General features: G+C 41.5%; 3 protein-coding genes across 4 annotated transcripts in view; 2 read left to right on the forward strand and 1 right to left on the reverse strand.

Moving 5' to 3' along the window:
* Window positions 1–75: 75 nt before the first annotated feature.
* On the reverse strand, window positions 76–8,047 carry LOC112558098. The gene is made up of 7 exons (XM_025228299.1): window positions 6,991–8,047; window positions 6,661–6,762; window positions 6,346–6,471; window positions 5,667–5,768; window positions 5,081–5,308; window positions 4,472–4,652; window positions 76–3,897 (listed from the first exon to the last, which is right to left on the reverse strand). The coding sequence occupies exons 1-7, from the start codon at window positions 7,673–7,675 to the stop codon at window positions 3,747–3,749; spliced, it is 1,575 nt and encodes a 524-aa protein (XP_025084084.1). The 5' UTR covers window positions 7,676–8,047; the 3' UTR covers window positions 76–3,746.
* Window positions 8,048–9,074: 1,027 nt separating this feature from the next.
* LOC112557373 lies at window positions 9,075–13,946 on the forward strand. The gene is made up of 4 exons (XM_025227178.1): window positions 9,075–9,576; window positions 11,139–11,360; window positions 12,454–12,641; window positions 12,875–13,946. The coding sequence occupies exons 2-4, from the start codon at window positions 11,219–11,221 to the stop codon at window positions 13,067–13,069; spliced, it is 525 nt and encodes a 174-aa protein (XP_025082963.1). The 5' UTR covers window positions 9,075–9,576; window positions 11,139–11,218; the 3' UTR covers window positions 13,070–13,946.
* A 3,461-nt stretch (window positions 13,947–17,407) lies between these two features.
* Window positions 17,408–18,577, forward strand: part of LOC112557507 (angiotensin-converting enzyme-like) — a 29,365-nt gene continuing 28,195 nt past the window's right edge. For both annotated transcript variants that reach the window (XM_025227410.1, XM_025227411.1), the window contains exon 1: window positions 17,408–18,064. In XM_025227410.1, the coding sequence (XP_025083195.1) occupies window positions 17,873–18,064 (192 nt within the window). In that variant the 5' untranslated portion in view covers window positions 17,408–17,872. The remainder of the gene's footprint in view (window positions 18,065–18,577) is intronic.

An 18,577-nucleotide genomic window follows, 5' to 3' on the forward strand; every position in this document is an offset into this window, starting at 1 on the left:
CAAAGTATGGCTGGTGGAAAGTGGTACTGCAAGAGTTTCCTTTTATTTTAAATTTTAGATCGGCAGTTGCATTTTTCCATCTACCTCGATTACACGCGCGCACACGCAATCCATCGCATGCAAAGATAACTGGTTTAAAGCATTTTTTCGAGAGTTGCTGGTCACGCAATTGTTTTATGACCAAATTACACGTAACAATGTACTTCTCCAACCAAGCTAGTGGAACCTGATTCTCTAGGAAAATGTTGGGAAAACTTCCTGTTAAAAATGGTATCCTCCATTTCCTGACTAGTGGACTTTCGATGAACAAAGACGAATTTTGACAAAATAGGTTTTCTCTTGCCAATATTGTGTGTGTGTGTGTGTGAACTTTAAAATCTTAGTCGAATAATCTACTTGCATCTCTCACCCCGTGGGGGTGTATAGGGTGGAAGGCAGGAAGCAAAAAAAAAAAAAAAAACAACAACTACGTTGCAAACAAAATTCGGTGCATCTTGGTGGTGGTAGGGGGGGGGGATAATGTACTTCTAACGTTTAATGTCTGGCGACCCCTACTTTAAAAAAAATTCACTTTCTTTTTGCTTCAGCAATTAATCTAAGAATAAAGGCTGCAGACTGTATGGAACCAAACTTGAGGGTATCAGTACTATCTATCATTTTGTATTGCTATAAAATATTCATGACGGCCTGCTTCTCCCCTAGGTCCCAAATGGATAAAAAGTTGGAAAATTCTATCGCTCGCACAATAAAATATCAAAGCAGGAGAGATCCACATGGCAATATTTCACACCATAAATCATGCCACCCTCATAATTTTTACAACTTTTGACAGGACAAACAATTTCCCCAGAGTAGAAGCAAAACTCATAACCACTTTACTGCTTTCATTCAATAAATACAAAGTCAAGAGGCCACTGATGGCTGTACAAGAACTAAACCCACTCTTTTGAAAATAACTGTTCATTCAAAAAGCTTTAAAAGTAAACAGAACCGTTACAGATATGCACTTAACATTTTGCTGTGCACCAGATGTAGCAGACTTGTAGCATATTCTAAGCCCAGTTGCATGAAAGCGTACAAAAATATATTTTCATTGATGCAGAAAAATTTGTACTTCTGAACAATGGTGCAATAAAAGCACTTGCTGGAACATTTCATTATGCCCCTTTTGTTTAAAAAATAAGTAAACCAGATGAGTCCAGGGCAGCGACAAAGCTGTTACCCAACATTAAAATATATCTGAAGCCTTCCACATCAAGATATGGTGCACATGTATCATTCGTTTGCCCTCTTTAGGATTACGAGGGCATTCATGACAATGGATAATTTACTGATGGAAAGTACGTTTGCCTTCCAAATTTCACAGCACATCAAAAAGCAAATTCCCATCAGCTGTTAAACATTTGAGATCATGTATATTTTTGATGAAGATTTATAAAACAAATTGTCTCAGGGAAGAAATATAAGTTCCAACATTCTTCATTTAAAATGACATGTTTAATATAAAAATTAAAATTGCTGAATTTTTATTTGACTTTGACACTATTATCAGTTTTAAAAAATCCATCACAACCAGTATTACCCAGTTACTTCATTAGTATAGGGTGAAAATAAAAGAGTAAATATTCATGTTTTGACAGACAAAGCAGTTCTGAAAGCTACATGCATCACACTCTTGGTGGGAAAATGGATTACTAGGTGAAAAGATGGATGAGATTGCTACATTAGTGGCTTCACATCACCCATATGATTCTATTATGAACGAAGGTACATATAAAGCAATAAAGCAGTCGCAAACACAATATGCACTCTCTCACACACACATATATATATATTTGAAGAAATAGATCACAAATCCCTTAACATGCCAGTATGCCACTGTTATCACTTTAAAACTCTTACAGAGGTAAATGGCACTGTCAAAATACCCACGACTGGCAGATAATACAGCCTGGAAACAATAAACTTCTCCTGTCTTGTGATTCCACAGAACCAAACCACACACACGATAGAAGTCAGACAATAATGAAATATACCTATGTCAGTAGGTATAGAATAATATATATCTGATATATCAGCTCCACATAAACATATGTATAATACGTATTTATTTTGCAATATGAGTAGATTTGTTTAAGGATAGAAATAACACAACCTGATTTTAAAAGCAGAGAAGTACTGAGATGTAAACAGACCTTTTCAGTCTAATAATAGCATTTTATATCAGTAATTGAGCAACTGATTGCACAAGCAACATACATATTTTGCTCTTCAACAAATAATAAATCTCTTCTAACTTCTTCCTGCTCACAACTTCCTCCATCGAGCTGAAAGTGCACTTGAAAAGCAATATTTAGATAAAAAAAAAAACTGCTAACTAAAAATCCAGCTGAGCCAGTGTCATTAAGGAAAAATTTGATTTTGCAGTAAAATGCTGCATAATGCTTCTGTTCTTTGCTCACATTGCTGCGTGTAATTTTATTCATTTTTTTCATTGTTTCATGGACACATTATATATATATTCTGAGCACAATATAAAACTTTAATGATTGATATAAACAACATAGAGTATTTTGATTATAGGTGGAATATAGTTCAAGAAAATAAGATCTTGTTTGCACCCTCAAAACCCATCTTATAGCTTAACACACATAGAAGAAATATAATATTGTTAATGTTTGCAAACACTGAAGCAAGCAACATACTCTCACCAACACCATCAGTCACTGCATACACATTTACATGTATCACCCATGAGCAGACAACTTTTTACATCATTGGTCTGAGATAATTTAAGATTATAGAACTTTGTGTCTGAATTTTTCAGCCTCATGGTGGTAATATTAAGATTCCACACCTTAAGTCTTATTTTCTGAATTCTTGAAGGCCAAATGAGCTTCAAGCACAGCAGAAGAAGGCGTACTTAGTTTTAGTAGAATGCAATTATTTTTCCTAAGACTGGGTAAAGCTCAGTGTAAGATACTATTTACCAAGATCTAGGTGAGTACCTTATTCTGCTTTTGTAATACAGACCTACAAAGATCACTAGTAGAACAGAAACAACAGAGATGTAAACATGGATATGTTCACGTATTAAAAGCTACTGCTAATGAAAGAACTGAGATATGTTAAAGAAGAGTATCTGTATGTAAATATGACAATAAAAGTTTCATCTTTCTCTGCTTGGTGTGTACTGAGCTTTACTGATTCATTAGAAAAAATATTGCATCACTCTTGATCTTTTAACAGGCAAATCTCTTTGTCCAAATTATTCACAAAACTTGATGCAGGCAATGAGGCCACCTTCAAGTTTTGCCTCTGAGTTTCAAGCATCTTGCTGAACTTAAGACCATGAAGAAAATAAAACAACATCATTTGTGAAACATTTTGAGTACCTGAATGCAAATTGCAAAGCTATTTACCAAGCTTGTTAACATCAGGCATCTTGTGTCTGGATAAGCAATGAGCACTTATAGGCAAGGGCATTGCCCCTTATGCGTGAATAAGTGTCACCCTTTCCACCTGAATCAATCAGCAAAGGCATAGCAAATCTCAACATATAGAAAACTCTCTCCCTTTCCTGCTTCCCAAGAGTTTATAAAGCTTTAATAAACAATTTGCATCATTATTCCAGTTTGCCAGGGGGTTTGTAAAGGGGCAACAAAATAGTTTTCCAGAAATGAATACACAGTCAGTAGTATGCATGTCAGACATCAGAACATGATATACAGCCAGCAATGAACACATCAGACCAGCTTGCCCAAACACTGTGAAAATCTGAGCGCAGCTGACAAGTCCATATGCAGATCTTGCTGTAGAGTTCGATAGAAAAACTCTGGGGCAGCCTTTCGCACTCGTCTCATCTCCAGTAGCAAAGGCCCATCAATAGTTGCAAATCTGTGGAAGAGATTGGGGGAAATGTAGGCTGGATGGCTGCGCATGGTCGGCATGGATAAACTTGCCTAATGATAAATACTATCTGCTAAAAAAAAAAATTTGACTACAAATCTTGGGTCTTTTACGTACTGTAAAAAGGCATGTATTGTTTACTTACATTAATTACATGTCAAGTGTGGAAAAGAAGACAGGAGGATCACAAAAAACACACATCTACATGCATGCACATATGCGCACATACACACGGACACATCTGTACCCTCCCACACAAACACATGCACACCACATGTGCATACACCCAGCTACATGAATGCAGACATGCAAGTGCACACACATACATGCACACAAACATGCTGACACATATGGATGGACACACATACAGACAGACATGCATACACACATGCAAAAACTCAGGCACAAAAGCATGGAAGCTTATTTCTAAACTTTGAAAAAGTCAACGCCATAAAGATATTTTAGCATCATTCAAGCTCACAATAATTTCACGTAGACAGGCATGTGAATAGACACATTAACCACTTTAAACAGCATATGAACAAATAAATGTACTGCATACCTATCTACAAATTGCCCAAGCTTGTTATCAGTCAGCCATTTTGCCACCTCCTGTTGACCCCACCGCTCTGTGATGAGATCTCTTGTAACCATTGGCAGCTGTTTGGCACCTACTTGTTGAGCCTCCTTTTTCCCTGTTGGATCTGAAGATGTAAGAGACTTTTCTGAAGTTTGGATTTTTTCTGAAATGGAAAATGACAGAGAAAGTGGCCCAAAATTGTTGCAACTAACATCTCACAACAGTGAACTTGCAAGGTGTAAGGTATTTAGAATATATTTAAAAAGTAATTCTTTAAAAGTGTTGACTGTGTTAAATACCTTTTGGACTGCTAGATTATTTTCTTTCTGGATACTTTATGTTTAAGAACTACCTAACATGACATCTTTTTAAAATTAAAATATTCTGTGTGCACTTTCTTTTACCATGCCTGTTATTTTATTCATGCTAATGATATTTTTAATTACTGTTATGGTTATTATGAATTTGAATGTTCAACAGTAATATTTTTAAAATATTTAAATTTCCTTAAATAATATTTAGATAGTGGTTTGAAGTGCCACAGGAACCGATATAATGCTTCAATGTTATCACTGAAAATTAATGAATTACCATTTATTGCATCTATCTCTTTGACTTCTGAGGCTACTGGATGAATTTTTCCCCTGTTTGCCAACTCCCTCAGCAACTTGGAAAGGTTGCTCTGCATATGCTTCTCACTGCTGAAGTCAAAATAGAGCCGGGTGCCCACCAACATTCCCAGCCAACCATCAGGCCGATATCCACTCTGCACTCGTAATGGGATTATGTCCTTCCGCAAACGGAAGACATATTCTGATTCTTAATATAAAGAAAGAACACATTTTATTATAAGATGAAACAGGATCAACTTTCAAGACAGAAATAATTTTAAGAATTATTAGCTGTCTAGTTAATGTCCCGTTTTTTACAACTATAATCATACATTTAACAGACCACATGCTACACTGCAGTCTGTTGTAAAGATTCAAGAAGAGTCTGACTGTAGGCACAAATGGTATGTCTGATACTTTTCAGGATGTGTTACTTTTTAAAAAAGTTATTCGTCCAATTTCAGGTCAGTGAAATGTCAGTATTCCATCAACATGCTCATGGCTATAAAACTTCATGTGCTCAGTCTGTCAACAAAATATTCAGCTTTACATCATCTGACACTCACCTGTGCGGCAGTTGGCAGAAGACTTGTATTTTTCAGACATACAAACAAGCACCACTGCTGCACGCTCTACTGCCAGAGCCATTGCTTCCAGTGTGGACCCAGCTGCAACATTCACAAAATTCTATTGCCTGTTGATCCAGATATGACACAAAATTCTGTAGCTTCTAGTACTAACCCAGCTGTGTAAAAATTCTATTCTTACCCTTGTAACCAATTGTCAACACAAAATCATATTTCATTTAGTTTTGAGACCATCTATACTGCTTCAGTTGTTAATCCAGGTATCCTTAAGTGTGGATCAAAACTTAATTCATAAAATTCTGCTGATTTCAATTTTCTGCATGAAAATATAAATTTTTAGAAATGCCATAATTCTTTAAGATCAAAACTCATGGTAAGAGTTGCAGCTTTTACTTGTCTGTACTATTATATTACTGTAATATTACATATAATATTAACCTGGTATTTATTGACATCTGGCATCTGAATGTTAATCTAAAGCATATGGCTGTATGGGGAAACTACAAGTAACCAGCATATACAACTGAGAGATTTGTGTTTTGATTAAATAAGCAGTACTTAGTCTTTAAATCTCTCTCTAAAGACTGTCTAAAAATGTTCTGAAGGAGAGGCAGCCCCTGTGACGGAAGAGCTAGCATTAAGTGAACAGCAGACATACTCATATGCTCCACATCCATCCAGACCTTGTACCCAGCCTGCATCAGCATGTCCTTCACCTTGCTCATGATGCCTTGAGCATCCCACTGATAGCTGATCATGATGTGTGGAATGTTGGTGTCCAGAGCTGTAGGAATTGAGTGTATTAGTGAGTAAGCCAATCCAATGATAATTGAATAGTCTGTTGAAGTTAACAAAAAAATATTCATGTACTACTTTCTTTCCCCACCACCCTCTCTCTCTCTCACACACACTATGTCAGTATGCATCTGTATTTACATACTCCCTCTTTCATTCATGTGTTCCTTAATATTACCTGTCTTTTCCACTATATCATGTCCATGGAATAATTCCCATAATGCACCTCGTGCATAGTGTCCGCCAGAGGTATGTTTCCCTTTGATAAGATTCTTTAGCCCTACAAATGTAAAAGCATGATGTCTATTTAAAATCTGCATCTAAAATCAAAACAGCAGAACTAATGATCTTCCCAAACTGCAAAAATAATATAAATGTTTATATGTCTTCGACTGTAATCACTAAAAAAAGACAGAAAGATGAGAACTGCTAAAGAATAAAACTGTTACCTCTTTCCATTAGGTCTTAAAAAGATCATGTTATTAGTATTTCCCTTTGTAATACAAACCTTCAACTAGGCCAGGTTCCTGAATTATGCGCCCCTTGACAGGTGAAGCAAATGCTAGAGTCCACACACTAAGGGCAGATAATTCTTGCTCCTCTTGGTTCTCTGATACTAGAAGCATAGCAAAGAGCTTCAGCCCTCCAGCTGAAACAATTTTCACTTTGTTTGCATCGTTCATGGCTATATTGTTCAAACCTTTCATTATCTCCAAGCAGTTCATACCATATTTGGATGAGGTGTGGTTCTTCGATTTTGTACTATCAGCCAACACCTGAACAATGAAGGAGATGGTATCATCCGAAGAGTTTAACACTTCATTCTCTTTTTCATTAACCAGGTAGGAGGCAACCATTAGTGACTTCGCCTTCACCATTGGACTGGCAGCTGTGAACAGCTGGGGCAGAATGTGCATGGTGCCTGTCTCCAGCAGAATACCTTTGCAGTCTGCACAGTTGCGAACAGCATTATGAAGAATCCCAAGAAATGCCTTCACCAGGAAATGTTTCTTTTCATCGAGAACAAAATCTGAGGTTTTGATCACCTGTGCCAGCAGATGGAGAAGAGTAACAAGCACACCACAGTCTGAAATGCTCTTGCACAGTTTGGGTGAGATGTCTGAGCAGTTCCAAAGGACACACAAAACTGTCTTGAGACTCTTCCAAAACTTCACTGCTCTGTCCATCAACATTCACACCACAGTCAAGCATGCGACGCAGCAAGTTCTGAAACAGCTGAACATGTTCATCTTGGCTGATGAGGTCTGCCAGAACTGCTCGCAGGTTGCTCAGGGTGTTGTGGCGAGAGATCTGCCATAGCATCTGCAAGTCTGGGAGGCTGGCGACCAGTTGAGCTTCACTGAAGAAGTTGACAGCACACAACCGCCCCAGAAGCTGATGTATCTCCTGTTGAAAATCTCCACAGCAGGTATCAGCGCTGATGATGTTTTGGAGCTGCAGCCTGCAAGATTGCACATCCCTCCATTCCTGAGAATCTTCTAGCATTGTGGCGCCTCCTGTAGTCTGGGAATCATCTGCTAGAGCCATCTTTTCTCATCAAAGCAGCAAACCTTAGAACAAACAATAAAAGTCACATATTTTCTGAATAAAATTTTTCAGTTATTTAGTAAAACAGTTTTATCTTGAAATCGTACAGTTGTCTTTTTCTTCAAATTCACCTCAAGTATTCTCCTTCCTCAAATCCCTTTACCAACGCGGGAAACTGCTGAAGGGATCAATTACCTTCACAGATATACTTGTTCCGGTCACCTGGACTGGAATGAACTTTCAGTTTCTGTATATCAACATGCCATATGCAGTGGATAACAAATATAACCATTAAGAATGTTTCAGTAACGCTAGTGAGCATGCGCAAACGTACAGGTCGAAAGGTTACAATTATCCTCCACACGCCTTGTCCATCGAGCTTAACCGATGGCAAAGGTGAACAAACGATCGCGGTAATTTTATCTACCGTAGAATAAAGTTCTGCTACCGTTTATTCCTGACATCATCATCATACAAAAGGGTAACGTGTTACCTGCTGGATTATCTGTCTCCAAGTTTCCAATAACTCTGATTCCAAAAATTCAATTGGCGGGCGGGTCTGGAAAACACGAGCTCCCCACACGGATCCACGACCGCAGCAGCATCGCCTCTCTCGCTCAAAGATGGCTTCTCGCAGGTTATTGATCGTCTTGGCACCTCCATCAACTGGAAGCTGCAGCAGCCATCTCAACATGCACGCACGCACGTACCCGCTGCACGCCGCGCGGTTCTCGAGTTCCACGGCTATAAAGCGGCTCATCCACCGACGACAGACAGCGCCACCAGCCCGTCCACAACGTCTAACAGACTAAAAATAGCTTTTGTTTCCAATCCCTTGACCCCTTAGTAACCTTTAATTCATCTTCTAGAAAGATGAGGTGAGAGAGAACGTATGTGTGAGGTGATGGTGTTTAGAAACGACAATTTTAATATAAAAATTTCAGAAAGAGGGGATAGTAAAGTAAACCATATTGAAAATAAAAAAAAAATACAACGACCCATAACCCCAATTAAATTACATGTAGCAAAATCAACAACAACAGCAAAAAAAACAAAACAAAAACAAAAACAAAAAAACAACAACAACAAACAAACAAAAACAGGAATTAAATTGATTAGATTAATAATTCTGTCAAATATTGATTTTCCGTGATTAACTTTCTTATATTTAGATATGACTTCATTATCCACCCACCCACCATTTGTTTTTGATTACATTAACTGCAGTTTCCTGGATCACAGGGGTGTGGGTGGGGTGGATGGGTAATTGCAGGTACCCTGCAAGCTGATACCCAACGACGACCTCAGGAGATTTGTTGTGATTTAACTCCCCTTCTCTGGGCGCTGGTGACGACGACTTTCTCATCTCCCAAGATGAAGTACAGCCGTGACGTCAAGGGGGAAAGTAGGTCAGGCAACTACGTCGCGTGGCGCGGTGTGGTCGTCGCGTCTGCCGAGGTTTGGCGAGTCGCTTCGACTGTTTCGATCCGGCGTGACTCGCAGCGCTGCCCATCATACACTTTGATCTCCTCCCTGTCTGGCACAGGTAAGAATGACCACACACCACATTCCGTGACCACTCACACAGTTTGTGTAATTAAGTGATGCACACACACAAAAAAATATATGCGAATATAGTTGCTGTTTTTCTGTGAGATTTAGTCCAGGATTGCAGACCGCAAGACGAGTCGGAGTATCTGCTGACCAGAATCGCCATGTTGAATTGCATTTTGTCTGGTTGCGTTGCCTCCCTCGGGTAGGGAGGAGCAGTGAACGCGACTTTGAGATGTGGAGGTTGTGTTCATGTTTGTGTGGTCAAGTATGCGATCTTATCTTCAAAATGTGCGATCTTCTGATGTATAGAGCTGTTGGAATCTGGTGTTTGCTAAAGTTTTCTGTTGATGAGGTACAACGAACAGAATTTATTCATTATACGAGCTCGTCCTTATGGTGTAAATATGAATGGCTTTTAATTTGAAATATAAATACATTTTTTTAGGTTGAAGGTAGAAGCTTCTAGGTGCAGTTAGTAAGTAGTGTGTGTGATAGAAAGACTGCCTGTGTATGTACATGCGCACACATTATTACAACAGAGGGAGGCATGATAAATATGATAAATACTAATGATTTTCCTGTGTTGCAAATCATCTTTCTGATTGGTCTGATCAACGGAATATTTTTTTTTAAGTTTTCTTTGTTTGTTCTCAAAACGTTTTTGTTTTATGTCCACTTTTTAATATTGTCTTGAGCAAGTGTAGTTGAAAGATACACAAGCTCACAGACATTATGACCTCTGACCTGCTAAGCTTTCGGCAGTCCTAGTTTTTGCTGACCCCGGCACCAAAACTTTTAGCATGATGCTAATTTTTTAAAAAAAAATTATTTTTAACAGAAGTTTGTTTGGCTATGTTTTATTCCTTACATTTTACTTTTTTTTATTATTACCAACAACAATTTGGGTTAGTTAGTTAGCTAAATGACTTTGAGTACAAAGCAATCTTTGATTTTATGTTCAAAAGCTAACAAAAAGTTGGTGATTATTGTCTATCGACCATCGACATTCAGCCAGAAATCATTTTGACTGATCGGGGAAATAAACGTGGTCTCTAATCTTTATGCTGTATATTAAGGATCACTTTCAGCATATCTTTACTTCAATGTTGCGGCGGATCTTGAGATAGTTTTGACACTGCCTCACGGTACCTTTCTCAGTAGGTAGAGGGGTGCGATCTGTGACATTTTCACGACCACAGCTTGGTTGCCCAGATCTTCTTTCACAGTGTGGTAATAGGCTTTACTATCTCTTCTCCACCAACTCTCATCAACTCTGATGGAATGTTGTCTACCCCCTAGGGACTTTCCCTCATCAGTGTAGGCAATATATGTACAGGTTAACAGCTCATGTTCAGCAACTGGGACAGGAAGTTTCCAGTAAAGGAGGAGATATAAACTACCGGGATGCCATCCCTTCTCCCATCTCACACAAGCCAAATTTTGCTTTATTTATCCGTCAAGAACTAATCAACCAGCTTTATCTAATTATTGCATTGATGTTGTGACATTGTTGTCTCGCCACATAAACATCCTTACTTCTGGTTCTCTGTGCAGGTGCATCTGTCGGACGGACTTCACTGTCTGTTGTAGAGGCTCTTGGCTTGTTGTAGACCATCTCACCTACATGCAGCAGGATGAACTACTCGACAACAATGCAGTTTATAGAGCTGTTCCACCGTTTCCGCGCATTATGGGACAAAACGGACAATGACTACTTGAACAAGGATGTGCGCACGCGCCAACGAAAGATGATTGGTCAGAGGATGGGTATGACAGGTCAGGTAGCCATAGGATGGGTATGAATGGTCAGGGTCAGAGTTTGCTGATGATAGGATGGGTATGAATGGTCGATGATAGTGTCAGATCGCCGTACGATGGGTATGGCATGTCAGTGACAATGTCTGATTGACCCTAGAATGAGTATGACATGGCAGTGATTGTCTGGTGGTCAAAGGATGGGTGAGGTAGGTCAGTAATAGTGTCTACGGGCTAGAGGATGGTTATAACACTATCAGGGATCTTAGGAGTAGGTCAAAAGGTCAAATGGCTTGGACGAGTACCCGGATCACGGTCTTAGTCTACTGAGGCTGTCCGGTGTGCAACGATGCAGCGCCTGTCACCAATGGGGTCACCTCCTCAGGGTATCTCCCTTCTGGTCGATGTTGTCATTGTGGTCTGACATGAAGCTGATGTTATTGAATATTGGCATCGGATCCAGACTCTACTGTTTGTTCTTGTTCATCAATAAATGTCTGAGAAATCGACAAACGCTGCAGCAGCAACACCATCAGCACCATAGCATACTTTGTGCAGAGGGCGTTCTGGAGTTCAAGAACGATAAGCTGAGCTGTAAGTCCAGAGGAACGGCTGGCTTGTAATTACGACCCCAGATCAGTATCAAGAAGGTCATCCTCGCTGGTAGTGTCTGAACAGGGAGAGGAGAAGAAGCGGAAAAACAAAAGAAAAACACGAGGAAGAACAAAGAGGCAAAAAAGAAGCAAATGTCGGAGCAAATTATAATTTTAGCTTTCAATGTGTAAAATATGTGAGAGGAAGGTCCAAGGAGGATGCACAAATCCGCATCCAAGTGAGAGCTTGCAAATGCACCTTGGTTGAAGGGAGACTACTGTACAGTAAACCTGCTAGAGACAACCATAAGATACTTTTGACATGTCAACCAAATTTTAAGTAACTCAGGAAAATTTGTGTTGTTCCCTACTCCTGCAGATCGCAGTCCAGTCTGCTTTCTCAAAACCCATCAGTGTCCTCATTTTCATACACATACCCATCTCGATCGACAGGGTAGCTTGAATACAATTGAACCCCTAATACCATCTTCATGTCTTATATTTGCCACGATTGCTTGCAGAGGTTGACGTGGGGAAGAAAATTTGCAATCTACGGACTTATTACATCCGGGAGATGGTAAAACGCGACAAGGCCGTCATGCAGGGGGTGGCAACGCTCGAGACTTACTCATCCAAGTGGCCATACTTTGATGCCCTCGACGTCTTCTTGGGGGGCGTGGTCCAGAAAAGACGCTACGAATCCCTCATGGTAGGACCAGGGTTGTCGGTTCTTTATCGAATGTGTACAAATTGAAAAAAAAACCCTTGTAATGTCATGTCCTAGAAAAAAAAAATACATTATCACCGAATGTAGAATTCCAGTCAATAAATTTAAATATTTATTGCTATCCTGGTTTCATAGTCTTCTTGCAGCTAAAACTAACTATAATGCAAATAGATGTTTTCTTCATTTATTTCGGATTTTTATTTCTTTTTGTGCAGTCATGTGGCGGAAGACACGATAACATGTACATAGAAGACCACCACTCAGACACCGACAACGACATGAGCGACCTCTGTCGGGTGGACGACAGCGACCAATCGAAGGAAATTGCTGGCAGCAGCGGGGCGACAACTCTTTTGTTCACGCCAGCTCAGGCGACAGCAGCAAGGAGGGTCAGGAGGGTCCACCCTTGAAGAGGGCAAAGGTCGAGCCTTGGTCTGACCTGGACCCTAGCAGCTGCTTCGCGGAGGTCTGCGACAACAACAGCATCAGCGGCGGCGGCGTACAGCAGGAGCTGCGCGGTGCTGCCAACACCTCGCCCATGTCCTCCACTGCCTCTCACCCATCCCTGCCCCTCGGCGGGTCGCCATCTTACCTGCGCCTGGCTCCTCCAGGGTCGGAGGGTCCAGAGAACAGCTGGCCACGATCCGTTCCTCAGTCAGTGCCACAACGCACTCGATGGTTAAGATATCTGCCGGCACGCATGTGCGCTGCGGCTTCGGAGCAGGTGGTGTGGTGGTGGTGGTAGTGGAGGTGAGATAGGGTCTGTCTGCGTGAACGGTACGACCTCTGGGCGATGATGATGGCAGCAGCGACGGAGGAGGAGGATGACGATTGGCTGTTTGGACGTTACCTCGTGCGCGAGCTCAAGAAGGTGAAGGACTTCAAGGAGAAGCAACTGGCCAAGATGAAGATGCAGCAGATCGTGACCTACGCACAGCTGGGTATGAGTGTGCAGTCCTCTGATGCTGACGTGGCCAATACTTAAGCCTAACACTTCAATCATCTGGCTTGGAAATAATTTTACACCAAAATGGACAGGAGGGTTGACTATGAAGAAAAGTGTTTTACGTCAAGCCAGCTACAAAGTACATCACTCCAAAGCAGCCACCCTTTAAACAGGTGTCAGACTCAAATAAATAAATAATGACCAGATATGAACCAAGGACTGCTGATTCTCGTTGTATTGGTGACACGCCATTACGAGCTGTGCCACCCGACCGACCGCAGGGGAGGCAATCAAGGGATCGGGAAGTCGGGTGAGAGAGAGAGAGAGTGTTTATGTATGTCGGTATAGGATGTGTGATGGTTATGTGACTTCTTGTAACTAGCACTTGTTCTTTATTTATTTTTGTGACTTTGCAACTGTGCGCACTTCCCGAGTTAAAATTGCTGACCAGGATAAATAAAGTTGGTCACTTGTAACATGCATGCCATGTATACAGATACATTGATGTTACTTTCTCATGGGAAAAAAGTTGAAGGACATCAACAGATCGACATGATTAGTTTGAGACGACAATGTGTTGGGAATTATTATTATGACTTTTTGGGTAGAAAAGCACCAGCTTATATGCCTGAAGTCCTAGACCCATTTATTTCAAAGTAGATTACGCACTTTGGTTTGTCTTCAGCTGACAGACTACAGCTAGGCTTCAGATGGCCATTCCTGATACATGTCGCATGTGCTCCGTGCAAAAGAATGATCAAAGGGAGGCAACCGATCTATTCCTAAATACAGGGCCACGTCCTTTGAGGAGTACTTGTGCCATCGAGACAAAAGACATTTTACGATTTAATATTTCTGATGAGCTTCCTACAACATCGCTGTTGCCTGACCTCGTCCTCCGACAAAAAGTTCAGACTGAAACTGAATATGGAACTTATTTATGTTGTTGTTGGGGGGTCGCTTACTGACGGTTTGACAGGCAAAGCGACTGATGTCCCCTGTCCAAGGACGAACAAGAGCTGCATGCAGTAAAAGTCTATATTTATGTTGTTAAGGTACCAGCCAATCAGAGAGCTAGGAACATATTTACAGGTGTATCTGTGCATAATGCGAGGTCACGAGTCTGGTTTCTTACTGTGCATGAGGATATTTGCAGACGTTTATTTTGGAAAACTGATGGGTTATTTGGGAAAATAAAATATCTTGTACTTATCAATTCATTCGTAAAACAAAACGCACCCAACGGTATCTTTAAAGAGTCAAATTCAAGTTAGAAAGATGATGTTGCCGACTCACACATGCATACATGCACAGACACACAGAAAACATTACATGACATAATGTACATCTATACGACATATTTATTAGTGCAAGCTTCTGACTGTCACATGGTTGCCCAGAGACGTTGAGTGACTCTCTGGTTTGCCTTAATCTGTTTAGAGAGGGTGTATATAGGTAGTGATGTAAGCATCACGCCCATCTAGAGTAGGTGGAGACTGAACGCGCCCTCGCCGATACGTTGACCTAAGTACGTCGCCGACTACAAAGGTGCACGTGACATCACTCGGCTTGCCTTAACTTCTTCTCCACAACTGTCCATCGACGAGATAACAATGTGCCTTCTGGTAACTGTGTGATGACAAATCTTGGTGATTACACTGGCTGTGCCATCTGCAATCTAAGGTTCCACCTAGGGCAGTGAAGAGAGGTGTCGGGTAGAGACACAGACATGGCCGCGCAAAAAAACAGGAGCGACACTGCATAACTGCCATGTCGGTTTATTCCACGCCTAACTTTATTACAAAAGAGTAATAAAAACACTTACTTGTATGGCAATTCTTCAGGGAGCAACTTTGGACAATCATCAAGCAACACACCCGACTCGGGTAATCGTAGGGGTGGATGAAGGGGTGGGGAGTGAGGAATGACGGGAGGATGTGTGGTTGCCTGCGGGCATTCGGAGGGAACCGAGACTTCACTGGCTGCCTATTACTTCACAGCGAGTCTCGCCAAGTTATCCGTCTTTTTGTTGGCCGCCTTTCGCAGCATCAGGCAAACTGAGAGACGCCGGAAGTCGGGGGCAGAGGTATAGAAGGGGAAATAATCGAGGGTTGAATGCGAGTTTACAAAATATATCGGTTATGCAAATTGCATGTCATCGAGCCTGTCCTTCCTGGCGGTTGGGTAGGGTTTGGGGGTAAGGTGAAGGGAAGGAAGTACAACAAATAAAAAGAAACATGATGATGTAGATGTGAAGCACCGCCTGCACGCTCTGTACAATACTCTCATTATGTTCCGTACACACTTCTGTAGCTTTCTTTCATTTCTGCTATCATCAGATGTTGATAAATAAAGTGCTGGGCTGAGGCTGCTTGGCTCAAACCTCATTTTCCGCTTTCGAAGAAGAAGAATTGGTCTCGGGTAGCTTGTATGGACACCCTTATCTGCGACAGAGCCTGCACCGGATAAGCAGCTGTCAAAACCAGATAATCTGCTCTGTGGTTGAGAACATGATGTGCAGACTCGGGTGGGCATGAAAGCTCCAGTGTGTGTGTGTGTGAGTGTGTGTGCACGCGCATGCACGCTTCACTGACATAACTAACATTTTTTTTCTTCTCCCTCTTGACAAGTCAACTTTATACTCTCTGCGTCACAACCTCCAGGTAGCAAGTAAACAAATTCAGATAAAAATGAAGCCCAGCTGAGACGAACAGAAAAACTGCAGTCTGATGACTTCTCTTTATCACATTTCGGTAATAGTTTTTTTTTCTCAATATAACTTTATATGAACATTACACTTCCATATGACTGTTAAGATTGGAGGAGGCTGTTGTCGTCGTGCAGTATCTTAACAGTTGCTCGTCTAATCTAAGTCTAACCGTCTCCGCACAACACTCAAGGGTTGCGAAGAAACCCCAGACAAATGTCGAACAGATCACAGTTAGACTTTTCTATTTTTTGGTGGCTCCGGTCATGTCGAGTGACTGTCCTGGCTACTTCAGAACCTCGGATACCCCTTTGAAGTGCACAGAATGTCTGAGAAGAGCAGTTGGTAAATACTTGAAGATAACTAGCGTGCTTAAAATTTCCGGTGACCTGGAAACACGAAGAAACTTGAAAATTTAGGGACGAAAACATTAAGTAATATAATGCTGAGTTTTTATGTCTTTATTATTTTCGCATTCAACCTTCTCGTAGTAGAATTGGAAAACTTTCACGAGTCGGCATGAACTCTCGACCATTCTGCTCACTTGCATGTTTTCACCTGGAAGGAATTATGGGATCATTATAATGCCAAGACCAGGATCAAAAGTTTTAACTAGCATGTAGAATTTTCGCAGACAGTTCATGGAAATTCATATAATATATCCAGAGATATGAACTTTTTTTCTACAATGCTGCTGGAGGAAACGATAGCAATGTATATGATAATTCTCATTCACACCCATAAGAGGTGTGTGTGGGTGCGCGCGCACGCACATCCCTCCGTCAATATAATTAGAAATGCTGCTGAAACGCGGGTGAAAACCCACCCCGGTACAACATAAGAAAGTATTTAGGTGGTGGCTAGTCTTCATTTACCAGGTCAGGTAATGGAATATCTGCTGACCTTTCATTGAAAAGAGAACGAACGTTGTTGCCACTGCCTTCACCATCGCGCGCTGATAACCAAAGGTCACCCAGGCGCTGCTAATGACGTCACAGCCAGATCGAGGCTGGTTATTTACTCTTTGATCGACATCGTCGACGAGCGGCAGTATCCAGCTGCACACTTCACTTATCTACTCCTACTAGTTGTGGTCAAAAAGGCCGGTCGTCAGTTTGTTCAGACAGCTATCCGCCCTCGGATGTGTTACCCTCCTTCCAGATATTTGCATAATTTAGACGTGGAGTCGGTGGCATGCACTTCTTACACCCTCCTCCCACCACACCAGCATCCCCTCCTCCCATCCTTCTCCGCCGGATTCTTACATTAGAGAGGCCCTAGCTTTATGACAGACGGGTGGTCGGTTGACGTCGGTAAACTGTAAGCACTCGTCTCGCACCGCTCGTACCAAACGGGGCCCAAGAAGACACCCGTGTCGGACACAGGGTGGGCAGCTGCTCCAAACAAACACTTTCAGTAACAACATCTCGGAAGAGAAAGGAAAGAGAAGGTTTGAAGGTGGAAACAACCATCTCCGGCGCAACAGGTGAGCCAGCATCCAGCAGCTTGCATCTCGCAGGACGGAAACCGCTGGCGCGGCACGACTGCAGCAACATCATCATGGCCATGCCACCCCGTCTCCTCCTCGTCGCACTGCTGGCGTGCTGGGGGGCTGATGTGGTGGCACCCGAGTCAGAGGCCGTTACATGGTTAAATAATGTCACTGCTGAGGCCACGGTGCTAACCCAAGACTTGAGGAGGCTGCAATGGGATTTTTATCGCAACGCTAGCGGCGGAGTCCAAGAACGGTTGGTGAGTACAAGAAGTACACAGTGGGGTGGTAGGGGTGGGTGGGGAATTGGAGGATGTAGCTCCAACCCAAAAGTGTTGTTTGTCGCTATGTCTGAACATATTCTGCGAGTTTTAACGCTCAGGTTTGTGGCATCTACTGAGCTAACTTTCAACTGATTTGTTTGTGATTGAAAGAATATTATATCCAATGATACGAAAATAATATCTCCACTCTCCTTTACTATAAGGCAAACAGTGATAGAATCGTATATGGTAATCCTAATTTTGTGTATGTGTGTGTGTGTGTGAGAGAGAGAGAGAGAGAAAGAGAGAAAGAGAAGATCTCCGAATAAATGGAACGACGAATAAGTTGATGATAATGACGAAGATGATAGGTGCATATGATAGCTGGTATTGACTGAATAGACTACTAAGCACGATGGAACATCACGAACAAATGGAATTGTATCCAGGGTGTCAGAAGTTAAACACATGCCCGCATTTCACAGCAAAAAAGTTACTTAAACACATCTC

Source organism: Pomacea canaliculata, linkage group LG2, assembly GCF_003073045.1.
Source record: "Pomacea canaliculata isolate SZHN2017 linkage group LG2, ASM307304v1, whole genome shotgun sequence".
Classification (NCBI taxonomy): Eukaryota; Metazoa; Mollusca; class Gastropoda; order Architaenioglossa; family Ampullariidae; genus Pomacea; species Pomacea canaliculata.